The sequence below is a fragment of the Vombatus ursinus genome, unplaced genomic scaffold (assembly GCF_900497805.2).
Source record: "Vombatus ursinus unplaced genomic scaffold, bare-nosed wombat genome assembly UNPS02006779.1, whole genome shotgun sequence".
NCBI lineage: Eukaryota > Metazoa > Chordata > Mammalia > Diprotodontia > Vombatidae > Vombatus > Vombatus ursinus.
This window is the reverse complement of record NW_020946557.1, coordinates 17261702-17280482: the sequence shown is the minus strand read 5'-3', so window position 1 is coordinate 17280482 and position 18781 is coordinate 17261702. Positions and strand designations below refer to the sequence as shown.

The following is an 18781-nucleotide window of genomic DNA, read 5'->3' as shown; positions in this document are numbered from 1 at the left end:
TCAACATGAAAATTATTTCTCAGCAACCCCTTTTAGCTAAATAAATCTGTTGGTTTTAACAGTGCACTCTTCTCTGGAAATGTATCAAATGTCTGTAGCCTAATGCAATACTCCTTCCCTTCTCATTTCTTAACCCATACCTCTCTATCGTCTTTCCTTGTGCAATGTTATTCCTTTATGAAGAAAATATTCAATAGGTCAGGCACTTATGAAACTTTAAATCGTGTTTTTTTTTTTCCATCCAGCCTCAGGAGAATTCCATGGAGTATTTTCTTTCCTAACCCACAAACATGAAGATGTATAGCTGGAAGATTATCTCTAGAATCTGTATATTTCCCTCATAAACTTTTAAACGGTAAAAAGAATGTGACATTTTCAAAAGCTCACTGATGTTAGTTAACAAGATGCCTAAAGCAAAAACAAAGAAGAAAACAGGCAATATCCTTTCTTCTTGTGAGATCTGTATCTAAAAACAGTGTTTTTTGTTTCTTGGTGGCTTTTCAGGCATCTGTCATGGCTGCTACCTTCAGGGTGCAGGCCTTGAAGCTGACTCTGAAATGAAGGACATTCGGTTACTACTGCCAAAGTCTAGTAGAAAGCTTCCAGGGAATATTAAAAAGCTCCAACTTCAGTCCCCCAGGGTCGGTAAGGTTTACTGTTGGTTCCACTGCCTGTCTGCTGGGGATTAGAAGTTGCTGACACAGATAAAGGTGGGCTGATGGCTGTTGCAGCTGCTACTGCTGCTGCTGCTGCATTTGGTGGGAGCATGGGGAATGCCCCGGCAAAGGAAAGGGGGAAGCTATGAGCAGCTGCTGTGGCCGCTGCAGCAGCAGCATGGACAGTGGCGGAGAGGGACAAGAGAGAAGTAGAGAGGGGTGGAACACAGGGAGCCACGCTGCCGGTGGAAGGCATTCGAAGTGCAGAATCGGCATGAGCAAAAGTGGCTGTGAGAAGAGCTGAGCCATGGGAAGGGGGAGGCACTTCTGACGCTGTGGACAATCGACAAGGGGTGGGTTCTGAGGCGTGCAGTCCATTTTGTTGAAGCAAAGCTGTAGGAAGATGGTGAAAAGCAGCTGTCCAATGATGTGGATGTAAAGGGTGATGATGGTGGTGGGCCATAGAGCTAGTCATGGCGGCTGCCTCCCTCTGAGAGGCACAGGTACTGAGATGAGAAACCAGTCGAACTCTCAGGGGATCCGATGTGTCCAGACCTTCCACTGAACTCAGGTACCTGGCAACTTCAGTTAAGCATTCTCGGAATCCAATGCTCATGAAATCCATGGCGAGTGCATGGGCGTCAAAATAACCTGAAAGATAGAATTGGGGAAGGAAAAAGGAAAAAAAAGGGGGGGGAGAGGGAAAGAGTGAGAAAAATAAACAAAAAACAGCATGAGTAAATACCAGCCAATGTTCCACTTTGCCCTTGCTCAGATTTAGCTAGAATCTATTCCTTCTAAACTCAGGACAGTTATTTGTATTTTTAGTTTTATAGACGTTTTTAAAAAATGTATTTGGTAATTTACATGTGTAACAAACTCTAGCAATACTGTACACAACAATTCCTGCAACCAAATATCACAGTGGAAAAAGAAATTAAGAACATTCATGCTTCAGACTCTTCAAAAAATATGCTATCGCTCTCTTCTTGTACCATGGGAGATGGAATTCCACGGCAGGCCTTTTCATGGTAATAGAGATCTAGTCTGTCTCCTTTACACACAACATGGATTGAAGATTAAAGGCCTGTCTATAACATCCTGCCCCTTTCTCTCTGGTGTTGGCCTTTATAACCTAGATGCTAAACACCACATACATTTTGACAGTCTGAGGACTTTCTTTAGCACTTTTATTTGGATATCGTCTGCTTAGTAAAATTCTGAGTGCATCTTGTCATGCTGTGTTACTTAACAGCAAACTGAAAACATCTTGTCAGTGCTCCTCATGAAGAAAAAAATCTCAGTGGAAACAAAATGAGGTTTTTTTAAGTGTAATTCCGTTACTAACTTTAAGGGCTATATTAATCAGTTTTTGCCAACCAGTACATGGCTGCTTAATGGTATAAGATACCTAATGGAATTCTTAACTTCACTGAATTTCATTATAAATGCCGCTCATTCTTAAGCATATGTTTATTTGGCACTTTTCCAAGAACAGTCTAATAAGTAAGTGGGTGTGTATATACTTACACACACACACACACCTGAAATTAGCCTCATAACTGGCTCAAAGGTGAGTCACACCATCATAAGATTTGAACCTTAGTTCATCTATTCTAGCTTTCTCATTTCACAGATGGGAAAACTGAAGCCAGGAGAGGCTAATTGATTTGCCAAAGTTCACATGGGTAGTAGTAAAGTTGGACTAGGCCTCAGTTTCTTTTTCTTAATGACATTTTATTACTGATTTTTAGATTACATATAATTCTTCTTCTTCTTTTTTTTTTCCCCCTGAGGCAGTTAGGGTTAAGTGACTTGCCCAAGGTCACACAGCTAGCATGTGTCAAGTGTTTGGTCTGAGGCCGAATTCGAACTCAGGTCCTTTTGACTTCAGGGCTGGTGCTCTATCCACTGTGCCACCTAGCTGCCCCTATATAATTCTTCTTAATCCTGATAATGTCATCATAGTCCCCAGTCTGCCCAGGTTCATATCACCTCATGCTTGAAATGTGGTTCAGATCCCTTAATTAGTCACTGCCTCCAGTTTTTCTCCTCTACAAGTGACCCCTGATACACTTTTAGATCAGGTCTCCTGGAGGGAAGCTTTTATGTGCTGCTGCACTCCTCAAACTTTCAATGGTTCTGCATTTGCTATAGGATAAAACTCAGATTCCTGCTATTGAAGGCATTTCAGAAACTCAAATTTTCTAACCATGGGAGGAAGAAGAAGACTATAGTGGATAGGGCCCTGGTCTTGGAGTTAGGAAGATATGGGTTCAAATACTGCCCTAGAAACTTACTAGCTGTATGACCCTGGGTAAACCACTTAAATTCTCTGTGCTATACTGTTTTTACTTTAATTTTTTTTTTAATTTATGGAATAAAACAAGCATTTCTATAATACAGTACAATAAAAAAGATGATTGCATATGAAACTGCAAATCTATTATGTACAACTTGCTATTCTTTTTAAACATAAAATAAAATTATCACAGAAATGTCTTTTTTCCCCTTTTTTTCCTTCCCTTCCTCGCTCCCACTCCGGCCCTAAAGATGGCTACCATTTGACACAAATAGGTATATATACATATATATATGTAAAATTATTCTATAAATATTTCTATTGATGTTTTTTCTCTGGATGCAGATAGCATCTTTCTTTATATGTCTTTTATAGTTAATTTGGGTATTTATAATAGTCAAAATAACTTATTTGCTCAAAATTGTTCTTGAAACAACATTGCTAGGGGCAGCTAGGTGGCACAGTAGATAGAGCACCGGCCCTGGAGTCGGGAGGACCTGAGTTCAAATCCAGCCTCAGACACATAGTGCTCACTAGCTGTGTGACTCTGGGCAAGTCACTTAACCCCACTTGCCTCACCAAAAAAAACCCCCCAATATTGCTATTACTGTATACAGTATTCTATTGGTTCTGCTCAATTTGTTCTTCATTATTTCATGCAAGTCTTTCCATGTTTCTCTAAAATCATTGAGCTCATCGTTTCTTATAGCATAGCAGTATTCCATTACAATCATATACCACAACTTGTTCAGCCAATTCCCTAACTGATGGGTATCCCTGCAATTTCCAGTTCTTTGCCACCACGAAGAGAGCTGCTATAAACATTTTAGAACACATACGCGTCCCCTATCCCTTTCCCTAATTATCTTCAGAAATAGACCAAGTAGTGGTATTACTGGGTCAAAAGGTATAGGCAAAGGGGCAGCTAGGTGGTGCAGCGGATAGAGCACTGGCCCTGGAGTCAGGAAGACGAGTTCAAATCCGGGCGTCAGACCAGACACTCGACACATACTAACTAATTAACCCCAATTGCCTTTAAAAAATAAATAAATAAAAATGAAGATAACTTTCCAGTCCTGGAGTAAGGAGGACCTGAATTCAAATCCAGCCTCAGACACTTGACACTAGCTGTGTGACCCTGGGCAAGTCACTTACTCCCGACTGCCAAAGCAAAAAAACAAAACAAAAGGTATAGGCAATTTAATAACTCTTTGGGCATGATTTCAGATTGCCTTCCAAAATGGTTCTATCAGTTCACAATTCTACCAACAACGAATTCGTTTCTTTACGTCTTAAAAAATGAGAAGGGCTGGACTGAATGGCCTCTAAAGACTCCTTCTAAAACCTATGATCCCATGAATCTAAAAGCCATGGTTCTTCCTACTATGTCACAGTTAATGTAAAACTATCCCTTTATCAGGACATAATATATGTTAAGTAGAACAACTTACATATATAGGGGAAAACAGGCAATGCGACACAGTAGAGATAGTGATAGGTATGGAGTCAAAAAGACCTGGGTTCAAATATCTCCAATGACACTTTCCAGCTGTGTTACCCTGGGCAAGTCATTTAACCTCAATGAACCTCAAACACATTCCTACAACTTAAGGCTGGAGATGTGATCAGGGTTGGTGAAGGGGGTTCCTACACTGGGAATTCTACCCACTGATGAAATCACAGCTCCTTTACATATTTACATGTAGGAAAAACAAAATTAGTGGCAATGATAAGTATAGGGGTAAGTTCTCTACTTTGTTTCAAAAAGTAATCTTTAGAAAATAAAAATAATGGGTTTTTTTTTTAGATTTTTTAGAATTGGTAGAAAGAATATGGGCTTTGGAGCTAGAGGACCCAGGTTCAAATCTCATTTCTGGTGTCAATCACTTGTGCTACATCGGCACTTAACCTACTTCAATTTCTTCATCTACAAATGAAGGGTGAGAATAGTCCTTTCCAGCTCCAGACCTATGATCCTAAGTATGGAGTAGTGTTCTCTCTCTCTTAACTTGATATAATAATGCCATTTCCAGTTATTTTTTCACCCTTAGGATGAAATCTTTCCATGAACCTACATATATATGTGTGTATGTATGTAAGAGATAATGTAATCACACATAACTGTCATCTTTTGTAACTACTCAACAGAGAAGAAATCGTTTGTGGCTTCTGTTACATATATCAATTACTAGAAAGGTCCTAGATGACCATTTTTCAGGGATGAGGTAGAGTAAATTCTTGTCAAGGTACAAGGTTGGACTAGATTTCCTCAGAGGTCCCTTCTGACTCTGAGATTCTGTGACCATTATATTCCATAGCCAAATCACCTTGGAGAATAGTTGTCCCATGTATTAAAAATTCTATATTTAGAATTACAAGTCTGGAAGTCTTGGAAACATATTTAGAGGTAAAAAAGACTTTACCAAAAAGAATGTATGCCTGAAAAATCCACCCGAGTGAAGTTTGGATTCAGTCAAAGGGCCGAACTTAAGGACCTAGAGGGCAACTTGGGGCCTCGAGGCTGAAGTTTTCCTACCCCTGAGTTAGTCAAACTGAAAGGTGTTAGATAAGTACAAAAGAGAGCTATAATTACCCCTAACATATTAATAGTGCTATTAACAAATTACATTTTAGATCAGGAAGCAAAGATATTTCTGAAATAGAAGAACCCTCAATGGAAAGTGCATTATCTTCTAAGTTCTCAGGTTAACAAAGTCAGAAGATGAAATCTCCCAGAACAGTGTAAATCAGAGACAAGGGAATGAAGTTTAGAAACTGACATTACTCAGCTTGTTCATAGCTACAAAGGAGACAGAAGATAGGCCAATACAATTTATTCCAGAAACTCCCAGGAAATTTTCCTTTATAGCCATAAACTGAACACATTCCAACACCATACTTTATTATGTAACTTAAAGGCCTGAATAGTTTACTGTTTCTTAATGTTAACTGAAAAATAATACAAATTACAAATGCCAAATGCAGACAGAAGTAAAAAAAAAAAGTTGTTAAAAAAATAAATTAGAATCTAGCCACATCCCAAGGCTAAAAACCTTTGACAAAGGACGTTCTATCGACTAAAAGACATGGTAACTGCATATTTCTTCCCCAAACCTTTATGTATCACCTACCTAATTATTTTTTAAATTACCTACCATGAACAGACAGTATGAACTTTAAAAAAAAAATGAATGTTCTCTCCCAATTGCCTCACCAAGACAAAAACAAAACAAAACAAAAAATGTTCTCTTTTGAGGCAAACTTCAGAAGTGTTCTGAATAGCTCCTGGAGTAGGACTCAAAATGATAATTCAAATATAAGAAAGCCAGCCACATTTCAAGGAAGTGCAGCTGGTATTTACTTTTGTATTGTGGTTATCTGTGACTGTATCATTGTATCCTAAGACTAGACTGTAAATTTCTTGAAGGCAGGATTTCATTTTATCTAAATCCTGCATTTTTCCTGGTATCTAGTACAGTGCTCGGTGGACAGTGTTTTAATGAGCTTCTAATTTAGTCTGGCCCTATTAAGGTGAGAGATTTTCATTTGACCTTAATAGGGCCGGACTCTGCTCATTGGCAAAAATAAAGTTGGAAGGGACTTCAGAAGTCCTTAGTCCAACCTCTATTTAAAAGCATGATTCCTTCTTATAACATTCCTGATATGTAGTTATCCAGTCTCTGAACAACTACAGGGACAGGGCATATCTTATACTTCTGGCTTACGTTTTCATAAAACAGAAATCAAAGTTTTATTCATTTTGTCTAACTTTAGTAATAATAACACTTATAATGGTGCTTACTATGTACCTGGTAATATGTTAAGTACTTTACAATTACCTCATTTGATTCTTGTGATAACCCTGGGAGATAGGTGATATTATCATCTTCATTTTACAGATAAGAAAACTGAGGCAAATAGAGGTTAAAATGACTTGCCCAGGGTCACTACTAGTGTCTGAGGTCGGGTCTTACTTTTACGATTACCTAGCATTTCAGTTTGCAAAGGCCTTTAGTCCAGAACAGCTCAGAGAGATGGGTAGTACAGTTACTTTTACTGCTATTTCAAGTCAGTTATCCTAGTCACACTGTAAGTGGTATAATAGGACTAAAGCCCAGGCTTCCTGACTAAACTTCATCCACTGTCCTTTATAGTTACACCAATCTGTACTTGGGAAGGTAAGGCCTGAGGGAAATCACACTGTAAGAGTGTTCCCTAAACAGCTTTATAAGGTAGTTAAAATAAACATTAAGGACATCCTTTGAGAGGAAACACAGTCATACAAAGGCTATATGTAAAACCTGAGGGATGTGCATGGGAACGTTTAAAGGCTTTCCTCTGTCCCTTAGTAGATGAATTTTAGGTCTTTTTTAAAAAAGAGATCCCTAACTAATAGAAGTATTCCCTTCTCATCTTTCCACTACCTCCATCAAACCATTGCCCAGCCCACTCCCCATGGCACCTAAATCTGGGGCCTGGAACCTGGGAATAGTTATTTCCATTAATTGTGTGAAATACAGAAGTTTATTATTGGTTATTTAAAATAGCTTTCTACTTCCCTTCACCCTGCATCAAATAAAAGCTATCCAAAACAACAAAGAATTTTCACTTCCTTACAGATACCTACATTATATCAAATTCTAGCATTGGTTTTGGTGCAGCCTAATGATTGTCGCCAACCTCCTGTTTATGTTTGGATGTTTGTGTGTTTGTTTTGTCTCCCCATGCAGATTTCGGTGCTTTTCTGAAACCCCAAACAAACCTCTGACTGGGCTGCTCGTGAATGAAGCCTTTACTCCTACGGTGTTATGAAAGCAAACACAAGCCCAGGGTCAAGTGTTTCTTTTGTTCCAGCAGTCCTTTCCCACGAGTTTAATCCTGCCATTAGCATTGATTTCCACTGCTTTAATCTGGGACCGCCTATCCCAGCATGTTAAAAAACTGTTCAGCTCTGGGTTTACGGTATTTAAATAAAAAAAAAAGGTACAGAGAGAAAGTAACTTACTTTTACCTCCTGTTGCTTGAAGCATCTTCAAATGATCCACTGTCATTTGTAGTATTTCTGCTTTTTCCAATTTTGCAGATCCCTTGAAGAATAAAAATAATAAAGCCTTATAAATCCTGCAGGTTCTAATTTAGTATACTTTTCATTGAACTTAATGTTATGGTTTTAATTTTCCTTGCTATCAGAGCATTATTAGTTTAATTTCTTCCCAAAATATATCTTAGATGTCTACCAGACTTCATAGTACATCACTGAATAGCTGTAACTATTCATACTACGCCATAGCTTGTAATATTTAGCACATCTACTTTTAAAGAATGACTGGAGATCTAATAAAATATTTGACCTTATAAAAGACTTTCTGAACCTGGAGAAACTTACATGCACCAATGCTGAATGAAGTGAGCAGAACCAGGAGAACATTGTACATAGTAACAGCAACATTGTGTGATGATTCACTTTGATAGACAGTTCTTCTCAGCAATGCAAGGATCTAAGCAACTCCCAGAGACTCATAATGGAAAATGCTATCCACATCCAGAAAAAGAATTATGGAATTTGAATGCAGATCAAAGCATAACTATTTGCTCTTTTTTTTTTTTTGTTTCTTTCTTGTGGTTCCTCCTATTGGTTCTAATCCTTTTTTACAACATGACTAATATGAAAACATGTTTAATATGAATGTATGTGTAGAGCCTATATCAGATTGCACACCATCTTAGGGAGGGGAGGAAAGGGGAGAAAATTAAGAGCTCAAAATATTATGGAAGTGAATGTTGAAAACTAAAAAATACATTAATTAAAAAAAAAAGATCACCTCATGAAATACAAAAAAAAAAGACTTTCAGGTATATTGACAGTGTCATATATTTTTTATGTATATTAAAATACCGAATTCAAATCTGTATAGTTGTATAGGATAAAAAGCTTTGTATCTATTTTTTATCTTGGGAAAAAATGTCCTTTGCCTTATTTTGGATGTTAAAATAGTATTATAGGATATTACAGGCTTATTGATTATTATACGATACAAAGTATACATGATTTTAATGACTTAATGACTTTAATGACTCAGAACTGAACTTTTAGTCTCTTAAAGGAAAAATGATTTTGCCATTAAAGTAATGCACTAGCTCCTTATCAGCAAAGTCCCTCCCTGGATGAAAGAAAAACAAAAAAACCCAAACCAAAAAAAAACCAAAAAACAAAACCTTTTCAGTTTTGACCAGCAGGTGTCACTCTGTGTATCAATATCCAAAAGACTAGAGGAAAACTCAGTTCTAATCTGGGTAATAGTTTAAATTCTTAAGGACCTTTGAATCATTTTTTAAAGGTTGTGATAGTTTCTCTATAATTTAATTAGAAATACTTTTCCTCCCATTTTGCTTTGCTTTGGTTATTTATTTGTATATGCGTCCTCTTGATCAGACTGAGCTCCTTCATAGCGGAACCTCAGACATTTAAAAATGTTGAAATTATTTCCTTGTAAAGATACCTTTGAAAAGCCACTGGGACACACAGATATCTCTTAAGGCTTCTCGACTTGCCAGCAAAAACTGGATGGATAATGTATAACATATTAAATTCTTATGTTTTCAAAACAGAGGCTAAGATTTGGTTTCGATTTCTAAGTTTTACTTCTTTTAAATGGATAGTACCAGAACTCAGTCCATAGTGAGGGTCCCCAAGTCACTTATTTCCATGAAAGAATACTCTTCTAATCATACTATGACAAGTTTTAACTCTCTGTTCTTGGTAACCAAACTCTGCAAATGTGAGACCCATATGTTTATAATAACTTGCTGCCAGAGAACAGAGGTTTGTTTTTTAAAGCTTAAGTTGTTTTAAGTCAATATTTAAGAAAAATTTAACAAACCAAAAAAATTCCTAAACCAAGTGATTCTGATAACTGTGGACACACTTTCAGTAATCAGAATATTTTAAAAAAGCATTGATAATTGATATTTTAATAACAGCATAGAGGGATTCAAAGCATTCCTCATCAAAATTACTTTTTTTTTTAAATATTACATTTCCCTTTCTGGAAAGTCTCAAGATATAGAATGAGTGTCTTTTTGGGAACTTTTCTCCCATTAAGGACTTATAATTAATAGTGTATTACATGCTGTACTTTTTCTCAGTGTTAATCTTTTCCATAGAGACGGTACAAGTAGTTTCACTGAGAGTGACTAATAACTCAAAACTGCAGTTTCTGGGTATTTTCCAAGGGCTTTGTAGGAGTTGTATTATAATGTTTGTGGTGTTCATGAAGTAAACAATAAAATGGAACAAATAACTGTTGTCTCATACCCTGTTTGAACTAAATTGAAAATATTTCCATCATATGTTTCTGTCCTTTGAAGGATGCGCTCTGGTGTCTGTGCTGCCAGCAGACTTGTAGAGGTAGTTTAAATATGACTTTTCTTGAGCCATGAAGCAAGCAGCTTTGAAACTGACCAGGTCTCTACTTTCTTACTTGTGCAAAGGGCTTTTTACTTTTTTAAAGGTGTATTTCTATTCTGAAATGGTTAATTACATGGTCAAGTTTGACCATACCAGACTTTTAAAAGGATGCTTCAAATCAAACAGGCTAATAACAAGGCATTTAAATGAAAGTAAATGGCTTGGTAAATCGGTTTATATTTTAAGATTGTGGGTCAGATATACTATTTCTGGGATTGCTGTCTTTTTTTAATAAGAAAAAAGTGTTTAAATAAAAAAACACAATTTGAGACAGAAGTGTAATTTACATTTCATTCTTTTTTGAGGCATACTGCATGCAGCACATTTTTAAACAAAACCACTACTGGTATTCATAGAAAGAACAGAGAAAGCATGAACACTCCTACCCTTAAGGGAAAAAAGAAGAAAAAGAATGGAAATGTTTTTCGGCTTCATGACGGATTATGTTTTTAATAGTTTTGCCACAACAAAGCATTTTATTGAAATGGCTGCTTTATGCCAGATCAGGACACATACACTATTATTTTAATGAGCTTTAACAAGAACCCACATTACCAGATGAGAGAATTTATGTGTGTGAGAGTGTACATATACGAATTTTTAAGAGGGGAAGAAAGCAACTTACTTGTTTTTCAAAAGCAGTTGGCACAAGTCTTCTCAACTCAGATAAACTGTTATTTATCCTATCACGACGCCTTTTCTCTATAATCTATCCCAAAAGAAAAAACAAAACAAAACAAGAAAGTTTATGAATACATGAATAGTGAAATTACGCATAGTGGAAAGATATAAAGTTACATGTTAGACTGATTTCATGAAATCAAAGAAAGAGGGGGAAAAAAAACAGTACACATACCCCTCTTCTTTTCTTTCTGGCCATAATCTGAGATGTTGTTGTCGGAGAATTTGATCGAATCACAGAGCCCGTACTTTGCCTATGAAACAGTAAGAATGTGTCAGGTGCTACATAACACAATGATTGTTCCTTGTGGGTACCTGATGCCACCTATTAAATATTCAGTGATTACACTACTCCCCTAAGTGTTTGGTCCTTTATTCTTAACTCTTCCTTCACTTCTACACATTTTGCTTTTTAGGCCTTCTGGTCTCTCTCTCTAGGTTTGAATTACATCTTTTAATGGATAGTCTTGACATCAAGGCCATAAGAAAACATTGTTTTGAGCCTTTACCTATAACTCACTGAAACAATTATATTAAGACTTAGTGAAAAGTATGTAAGTTTAGATACTTCATGGTTCCACTTAGATTTTTTTTCAAAAGTCAGCTAACCTCTGATAGCATTTCCTTCTCTGGCATTGGATAAAGCAAGGCTATTTTAAAATAAAGGTCACATTAAAGTCCTCTTATCAAACAGATACATTCTGGTCATGTGTCACTAGCATTCTCTCTAGATCCAATTATTAAAATAAACAAAAGCTATTTTATTTTATTTCTTAGCACAAGAAAAATTAAACTTTGATATGTACCTAACTCCCAGAACACTATGAATCAAATAAGTTATTAACACACATCTATCAAACTAAAGGGGAATGGCCAGATAAATCTTCTTTACTCTGAAATGAATCTGAGCCTTGCAGTTGAAAACCTTCCAGTCTTAAAAAAAAGTCTAAGTTTAAACCTACCTATAAAGTATAGTCTGGGAACTGCATCTTGAGTTCACTGTCTCATTCATTTTGTAGTCACTCTTAATTAGTAAGACATTTCTTTTTTCATAATGTGCAAAGATTATGCAACTTATGTTCATGAATTTGCTGTTTTTATTATTTGTGCTGTTTCCTTTCAAAAAGGATGGTCAGAACTGCTTCCTGTCTTAGAATTCCACTGTAACTAGCTCCGCTCCTTCCTTTTCACTCCTGCCTCAAACATTCCTCCTTTTCTTCAACGTCTTCTTCACCCCTCAGCCTCGTTTTTGAGCTATGACATACTGCACTTTGGGAAACACTTAACTAGATTACACAGATCAGCAGTTCTCAAAGTTTTTAGTCTCAGGCCCCTTTTGTACTCAAAAATTACTGAGGACCTCAAAAGCTTTTATTTCTAGGGGTTATCTATCCATGTTTACTATACTAGAAATTAAAATACCATTAAAATATCTTGCATTATTATGAAAGAAGTTTTTATCTCAAAGACTCCTGAGTCCTCAGATCACACTTTGAGAACTACTGGGACAGAAGATTTTTTTAAACTTTTCAAATAACTTTGGCTTTTTGGTGTTTGGATTGCTATGAAAATACCAAAGAAAAGTAATTTCCAAAAGGCAAGAATCCTGACCTCTGCATGACACTTAGTTGAAAGTAAATAATTTAACAGCTCCTGGGAATGCTAATTAGAAGCAATTATAACTTGACCTGCATTGGCACTAAAATGCCAGGTAACTCTGTCATGTGAAGTGGTGATTTGTTTTCTACTAACATGACCCAACTCTTTTTCAGCCCTAATAATCATGCTGATACCTGAGTGAAAACGATATTGTCCGACAACACCCTTATAACAGAAGGTCATTTTATTTCTGGATTGCCAAAGTCACATATGCTTATTCCACAAAGCGCCACCTAGCCTGTCTGGACATTATAAAATTGCCTCAAAATTTCCAGTGGACGTTTTTGAACTCTTCGGTGAAAAGAGAAAAAAGAAATCTTTCTGTTTTTCCTGCTCCTACAGTCCCATTTTCGAAAGGGGTCCAGATTGGACCTTCAGGAGCTGGGACACCTTAAGTTTACCTAGTCATCTGCAAAGCCCCTAGTGGGGTGTGACAGCTACAGGTGATCCATAGCCTCGGAAGTCAATGGCTCATTAAATCTCTCACAACCACAGAAGGTCTCACCTCCCTGGTGTTCCACCCCACCCCCAAAGGATTAAAAACCCACAAAGTCCTCAAAAACAATACAATGCCCCATATAAACCTCTAACGTCACTACTCAACTAAACGCGGATGGCTTCACAGGCAGAAGTTTTCTGGTCTCCTCCAGGATGCCCGGGAGGTAAATACTCCCCGAGATGTCGCAAGAGATGCTCACCCACACTAGGAGTTTCCCACAAAGCCTTGGCCACGCTGGAAGGTGAGGGGACCACCTGGATCTCGCTTCGGCCCGCTCCAGCCACCCCTGGAACAACCCCCGATGGAAAGAACCCCCTCCTCGGCTCCCCACCACCTGAGCTACTCACACTCACCCCGAGTAATTGTTTTCGCTTCCCACGTCTATGGTTTCATCCATGTCGCTGTCTGAGGTAGTTTCCTCACAAGGTCGCTTCATCTTGGCGAACCGGGGGGATGCACACGGCAGGCTAATGAGGAATAAATACCCACCCGGGTGCTTTTCTTTTTCTCCTCTCCCCCCACCCTCCCCTCGAGGGTCTGCAGCGTAGCGCAGAGCGGGGCGAGCGCGGCACGACGGCGGCGGCTGCAGCGGTCTGTTCCTGCTTGCTCTTTCCCACGCTGCAGTCCCTACCTCCAGCGAGCGCAAGTGCCCAGTCTCCAGGCACGCCCCCTTCCCCCCCGCGTACTGTCCCGGGTGTAACCCCATCCTCCCGCCCCCCCTCCGCGGCTGGCTCCCCCGCAGGCGCCGCCTATTGGACCGAAAAACTCCTGATGGGCAGCATCAGCCCGCCCCCTCTCGGAGTCGGGAGCGCTTGGGATTGGCTGGTGGCTGAGAGGCGATCGGGGCGGGGGGGAGGGGCGCAGGGGGACTGGGAGGAGGGGTGTCCTTTGCGAAAGCCTAGAGCCAGTGGGTAGTTTCCAAGCGTGGGAAAGCAGCCGCTGCACCTCCGGTTCTTGGGAGCTGCGGGCGGGGAAAGGCGCAATCGGGTCGACCCCGTGGCGAGTGTTACCGAATTTCACTGCTCGATGTAGGGAAGTTGTGCTGACGCCGAGACTGAGGATCAGGTGTTGAGTGCAAGACTTTTGGTTTCGGCACCCCCTCTCCTACCCCGCCCCAACCCCACCCCGGTCACTTTCGGTCCCAAACAAAGTTTCTGGGCTACGTTTAAAGAGCAACCTCAAACGCGTGGCTCTGTGTGTGCGTGCGTGTGTGTGTTTGTGTGTGCTCGCGTGTTTGGCCGAGGTATGAAAGGGAGAGTGCCCCTTTGGGCTCTTCCCTTCTCGGGATCCGTGGTTCCAAAGCTCACATGATCGCTGTCTCATCATGTAGACCTTTTTATCCTCCTGTCCTCTTAAAACTGTTCTATTGGAGATTCGTTTTCTCTCCCTAAATTTCCATTGCTTCTCCAGCGCAGAATATTTGGGAACATGGGGTTCGCTCAAAGGAGACTGGAATCCAGAGATTTCCTGAAACGGGTCGGAAGAGCTACTACGATATAGAATAGTTCAATTTCTTCCTTAACTCTATTTCCAAGTCTTTTAAAGTACCTAGTTATGTGTGATTCATGCGCTTTTTTGGGGTTGCATTTTCATTTTCCTGCCCTGGGGGCGAAGGTATTCGCAAGCTGGAAGGTGACCCTAAGTGATGTGACTGCACCTAGTGGCATGGAGAAATGAGGAAATTAGATGGATAATTCAGGATTTACCTCGAGCTTGAAAAATCCAAATACTTGGAGCTAGAAAAGTTCTGGAAATTTGATTTTGCTTGTACATCCAGATAGTTGTCTCAGTTGTCTTTAACAGCGGAGTTGTCCGTAACAGCGGGCAGGCGAGTCACAGAATAAAGGATTTGGGACAATCGAGCAATGGAAAGTAGGGGAAAGCAGTGTCTGTGAATTTAGGATTTAAACTAATTTTTTTTGGTTAAACAATTTTTAAAAATCACTTTCTAAGGCACTGGTCCAGTTTCTTCGACGTTTTTTCAAACTTTCTATTTTTGAAAGAAATTCCAAACTGCACTCTTCAAGTACTGAAAATACTATTTAAACCAGCTATACAGCTTTGCGTATAGAATGGCTAAGACAGAGCCGACGGAAAGTTAGCCTTTGGGTTCCCCCGCCTTCCCTATTTAAGATCCCAGGCGTTACCGCCCCAAAGCTAATTTTTTGCTTTTTATGTGTAGGCTGTGCAGAGGCGCAAAACGAAGCTTATTAGAGCCCTTAAAAACCAACCAGCCAACCAACCAAACAAAACCTAGACCGCCACTGAGAAAAATAAATTAAGATTCTCTCCTAGATCTCATCAGTGATCAGACCTTAGATTTTCCCATTTAAGTCCCATTCTTCTCAGGATAACAGCTCCAGGTGTTCCCTTGACCCACTTAAGTCCCTATCCACAACCCCAACCCAAACTAGAAGGTAGAAGGGAAGAGGAACCAAGGAAACACGGCGAGGGAAGAACACTCGGAGGCAAATGTGAAAAAGCGTCGGCTGGGGAAGGGGTGGGAAGGAGATAAGAACTGGGGTCAGGGAGGGCTTGCTCCAGCAAGGGAGAAGCCGGTGACAGATTCTAGTTGAGTAGAGAGAGGATCGATAGCCTTAGGGTGAAGCTGTCTTTAAAAAAACAAAAACAAATCAAAACAATAACAACAACAACAAAAAACAACCCCGAAAATCCTTCTTACCACACCGCCCTCCTCTCTTTTTGTGTCAAGCCCACTGTGGAGCCTGCTCTAACCGTGAACAGAAATCTGACCCTTTTCATCCTGCCTTGAAATGTAACCTGCCCAGAGGACAGAGTCTGGGCGGCTGTGGGGTGGATTGGGGAGGCGCAGGAGGGAAATAACGTGGGGAGGGGGGTGTCAGAGCTGGTGTAGAGGGAAGGGGACGTGGGAGGTAGACAGAAAGCAGAAAGGACCCTAGCGCGGGCACTCGAGTTGTGTATGTGTTCAGAAGTCAAGCACCCAGCCTTTACTCTTGTATGGCCTGTAGTTGTGTTCAATAACTAAGCTTTGAGGTATCCATCTAATTGCGTGGGGACAGAGATGCCCAGAAACTTTGGGCTGCCTGGAGCCTTCACTCCTACTGCGCGCTCCTCTTCTCCACTTTCTCAAGTGGGTGCGGCTGCTCTTAGGGTACCGTAGACTAACCTAGGCTACCTGAGCTGTGCTCCTCTCCCCTCCCTCCTGGATCTAGCCAGATTATCCACTCCCTCCGCCCCAGTAGCCTCCCCCTCCTTTTCCCCACCCTTAGGAAAAGTGTCGGGGAAATACTGCCACGAGGCTCCAGGCGGCCAAGTGAAATGCGCCCGCTACCCAGGGAGTGTCAGTGCTCGGTGATCCGAGAACTACACGCGTCTGATCTTTGATGCCTCAGGCTGCGGCGGCGGCGGCCCTAGTAGGGACGAGGCTGATCCTGGCGGCGCCTGCCTAGGAGTACCAGGAAGGATCTGATGTGTTCCCATTGTAAATACCTGGTGGGCCGCGTTGCCCACGCGTCTGACCTGTTGAAAATAAGAAGACTGCTCCACCTTTTCTAAAAGACAAACACACACACAAACCCCCAAAGTAATATAAACGGGGTAAGACGGGAAGGTGCAATCGGGAGTTTGGTGTTCACCTTAAATATCCAGGAGAGACTCATTTCTAAAATGATCAAGGATGGGGGGGGGGAATCGCTTTAAATAAAAATTAACTGTTAAGTAAACGTCTCTACTACGATCTAGTCTAGATATAGTACATGTAAACACCAGGACAGTTCGCTTGCAGGAAAACAGCGACTATTAAAAACTTCTTCCAGGGTCACCCTTTAAGTCTTGAGTATTATAAAGAATACCCCAAGTCCGAGACAAGGGAAGTCCGAAAACGTAAAAGGATTTCCACCTTTAAGTTTATTCTCAGGGAAAAACGTCCGCGTATTCGAAGAAAAAAGAAGCCCCGGATATTTTGAGCAATGTCGTAAGAATGGGATATTTAACTGCGAAATGCTTAATCTCAGTCATGCGCCTCAACGTTTCTCAATTAGATCACGCATTTCTCTGCACAAGGGTCAGTGAGGGAAGAGTCAGAGGGGGCAAACTCATACCCAATGTGCCCTAGTGTTTTTAGAGGCGGCTTGCAGGCTGCCTTTTCATGGGAATGTTATGATTGTGTGAAGACGGAATGGGGGCAGGGAATCGGGGGACAACTGCGGAATTTCAAACTCCATTGCCCCGCTGGGACATCCTTTTCAACTAAAGTCTGGAGAAGGTTTGCTAGAGAGTAAGCCTGCAAAACAGAAGAGATTTCACTGCATGAGAAAGGCAAGCTTCAAGGAGCTGTTTTTTTGTTTTTGTTTTTGTTTGGTTTGGTTTTTGTTCTTAAAGTATTCCCTACTATGAGGCTCTCTTAAATACTTAGCTTAAAAAGGTGCACGTACTTTCATGTAAAGAAAATTGTGGTAGGATGGCAAATGCAGGGAAATTATCCTGAACTGAATAGAGGAGAAGATTAGATATAGGTAGAGCTGATTTAGACCTCTGAAATTCTGGACCTTTATCCTCCTAATAATTGATTTCATATACAATAATTTGAAACAAATGTCTTAAAAGCAGGTTCAGGCTGGTTATGTCCTCATAATTACATCCCTGAGGGTATATGGGTGTGTGTGTGTGTGTGTGTATGTCATATGTGTGTATATACATACATACATATATATACTTGAAGGAAGGAAGTGTTCTTGCTCCTATTATATGTTGTTAATTTTTAGTTATTTATCACCTGTATTGATGGTGGTTTCTAGGTATTGAGTCTCGCCTCATTTCAATTATAGAATTTAGAGGAAACTTCTGATTTGTTTGCACACACGTTTTCCTTAAAATGATTTATTTACTGCATTAAAATCTTTTCAGGACATTTGGAATAGTCTTGAGATTTAAGCTCTCATTTTCTTCCACTATTTCTGTCGTTTATGTACTTCTTTTTCCTAGGATACTTTGTCACAGTTCATTATTTGCTGCTACTCTCAATCTTTTGAGATCTTATTTACAGTTACTTCCAAAGCCTGCTACTCTAGTATTTGGATTGGCTTAAAAAGTCACCAAAGCAAAACACCACTTTAAAAGAAGGTATTTACATAGCTTCTCAGTTAAACAGAGCAACCCCTTCATTTAAAAGAGGTTTGTGCCTTTCCAGGAAGCCTAGATGGATGTAGATCTGATTGACAGGTCCAAAATTCAAACCATCCTGAATATCATCACTATTTAAACAGTTTCATGGTCCAAAATAAGAACAAACTGGTTGCCCCTAAAAGTGTTGGGTCTATTTGCATTTGCCTGGTGCAGGTGACAAGCACGTGCTCATGTGTATCTGTGTGTTGCCTTGTTCTACTGCCTGCCTGACTAGCTGGGTTATTGTAAGCTGGCAGCTCCTTGAAATTTATAAGAATGCTTCACCCCAGGAGCACAGTGCTAAGGGCAAGATCCTTGTAAATTTCAATACCTTTACTCACAAGCATTTTGGAGTCAGGCTCAGCAGAGAG

The 18781-nt window shown here is 40.0% G+C and overlaps 1 protein-coding gene across 3 annotated transcripts; it reads right to left on the bottom strand.

Moving 5' to 3' along the window:
• Window positions 1-214: 214 nt before the first annotated feature.
• HEY2 (hes related family bHLH transcription factor with YRPW motif 2) lies at window positions 215-14315 on the bottom strand. 3 transcript variants are annotated; one of them, XM_027848635.1, is made up of 6 exons: window positions 14276-14315; window positions 13619-13732; window positions 11283-11361; window positions 11052-11135; window positions 7964-8045; window positions 215-1307 (listed from the first exon to the last, which is right to left on the bottom strand). In XM_027848635.1, exons 2-6 carry the CDS (start codon window positions 13699-13701, stop codon window positions 613-615), a joined length of 1023 nt encoding a protein of 340 aa, XP_027704436.1. In that variant the 5' UTR covers window positions 13702-13732; window positions 14276-14315; the 3' UTR covers window positions 215-612. The 3 variants fall into 3 exon arrangements, with proteins under 3 accessions (XP_027704436.1, XP_027704438.1, XP_027704437.1); XM_027848637.1 differs by lacking the exons at window positions 13619-13732; window positions 14276-14315 and adding an exon at window positions 13465-13519; XM_027848636.1 differs by lacking the exons at window positions 13619-13732; window positions 14276-14315 and adding an exon at window positions 12070-12145.
• Window positions 14316-18781: the final 4466 nt, after the last annotated feature.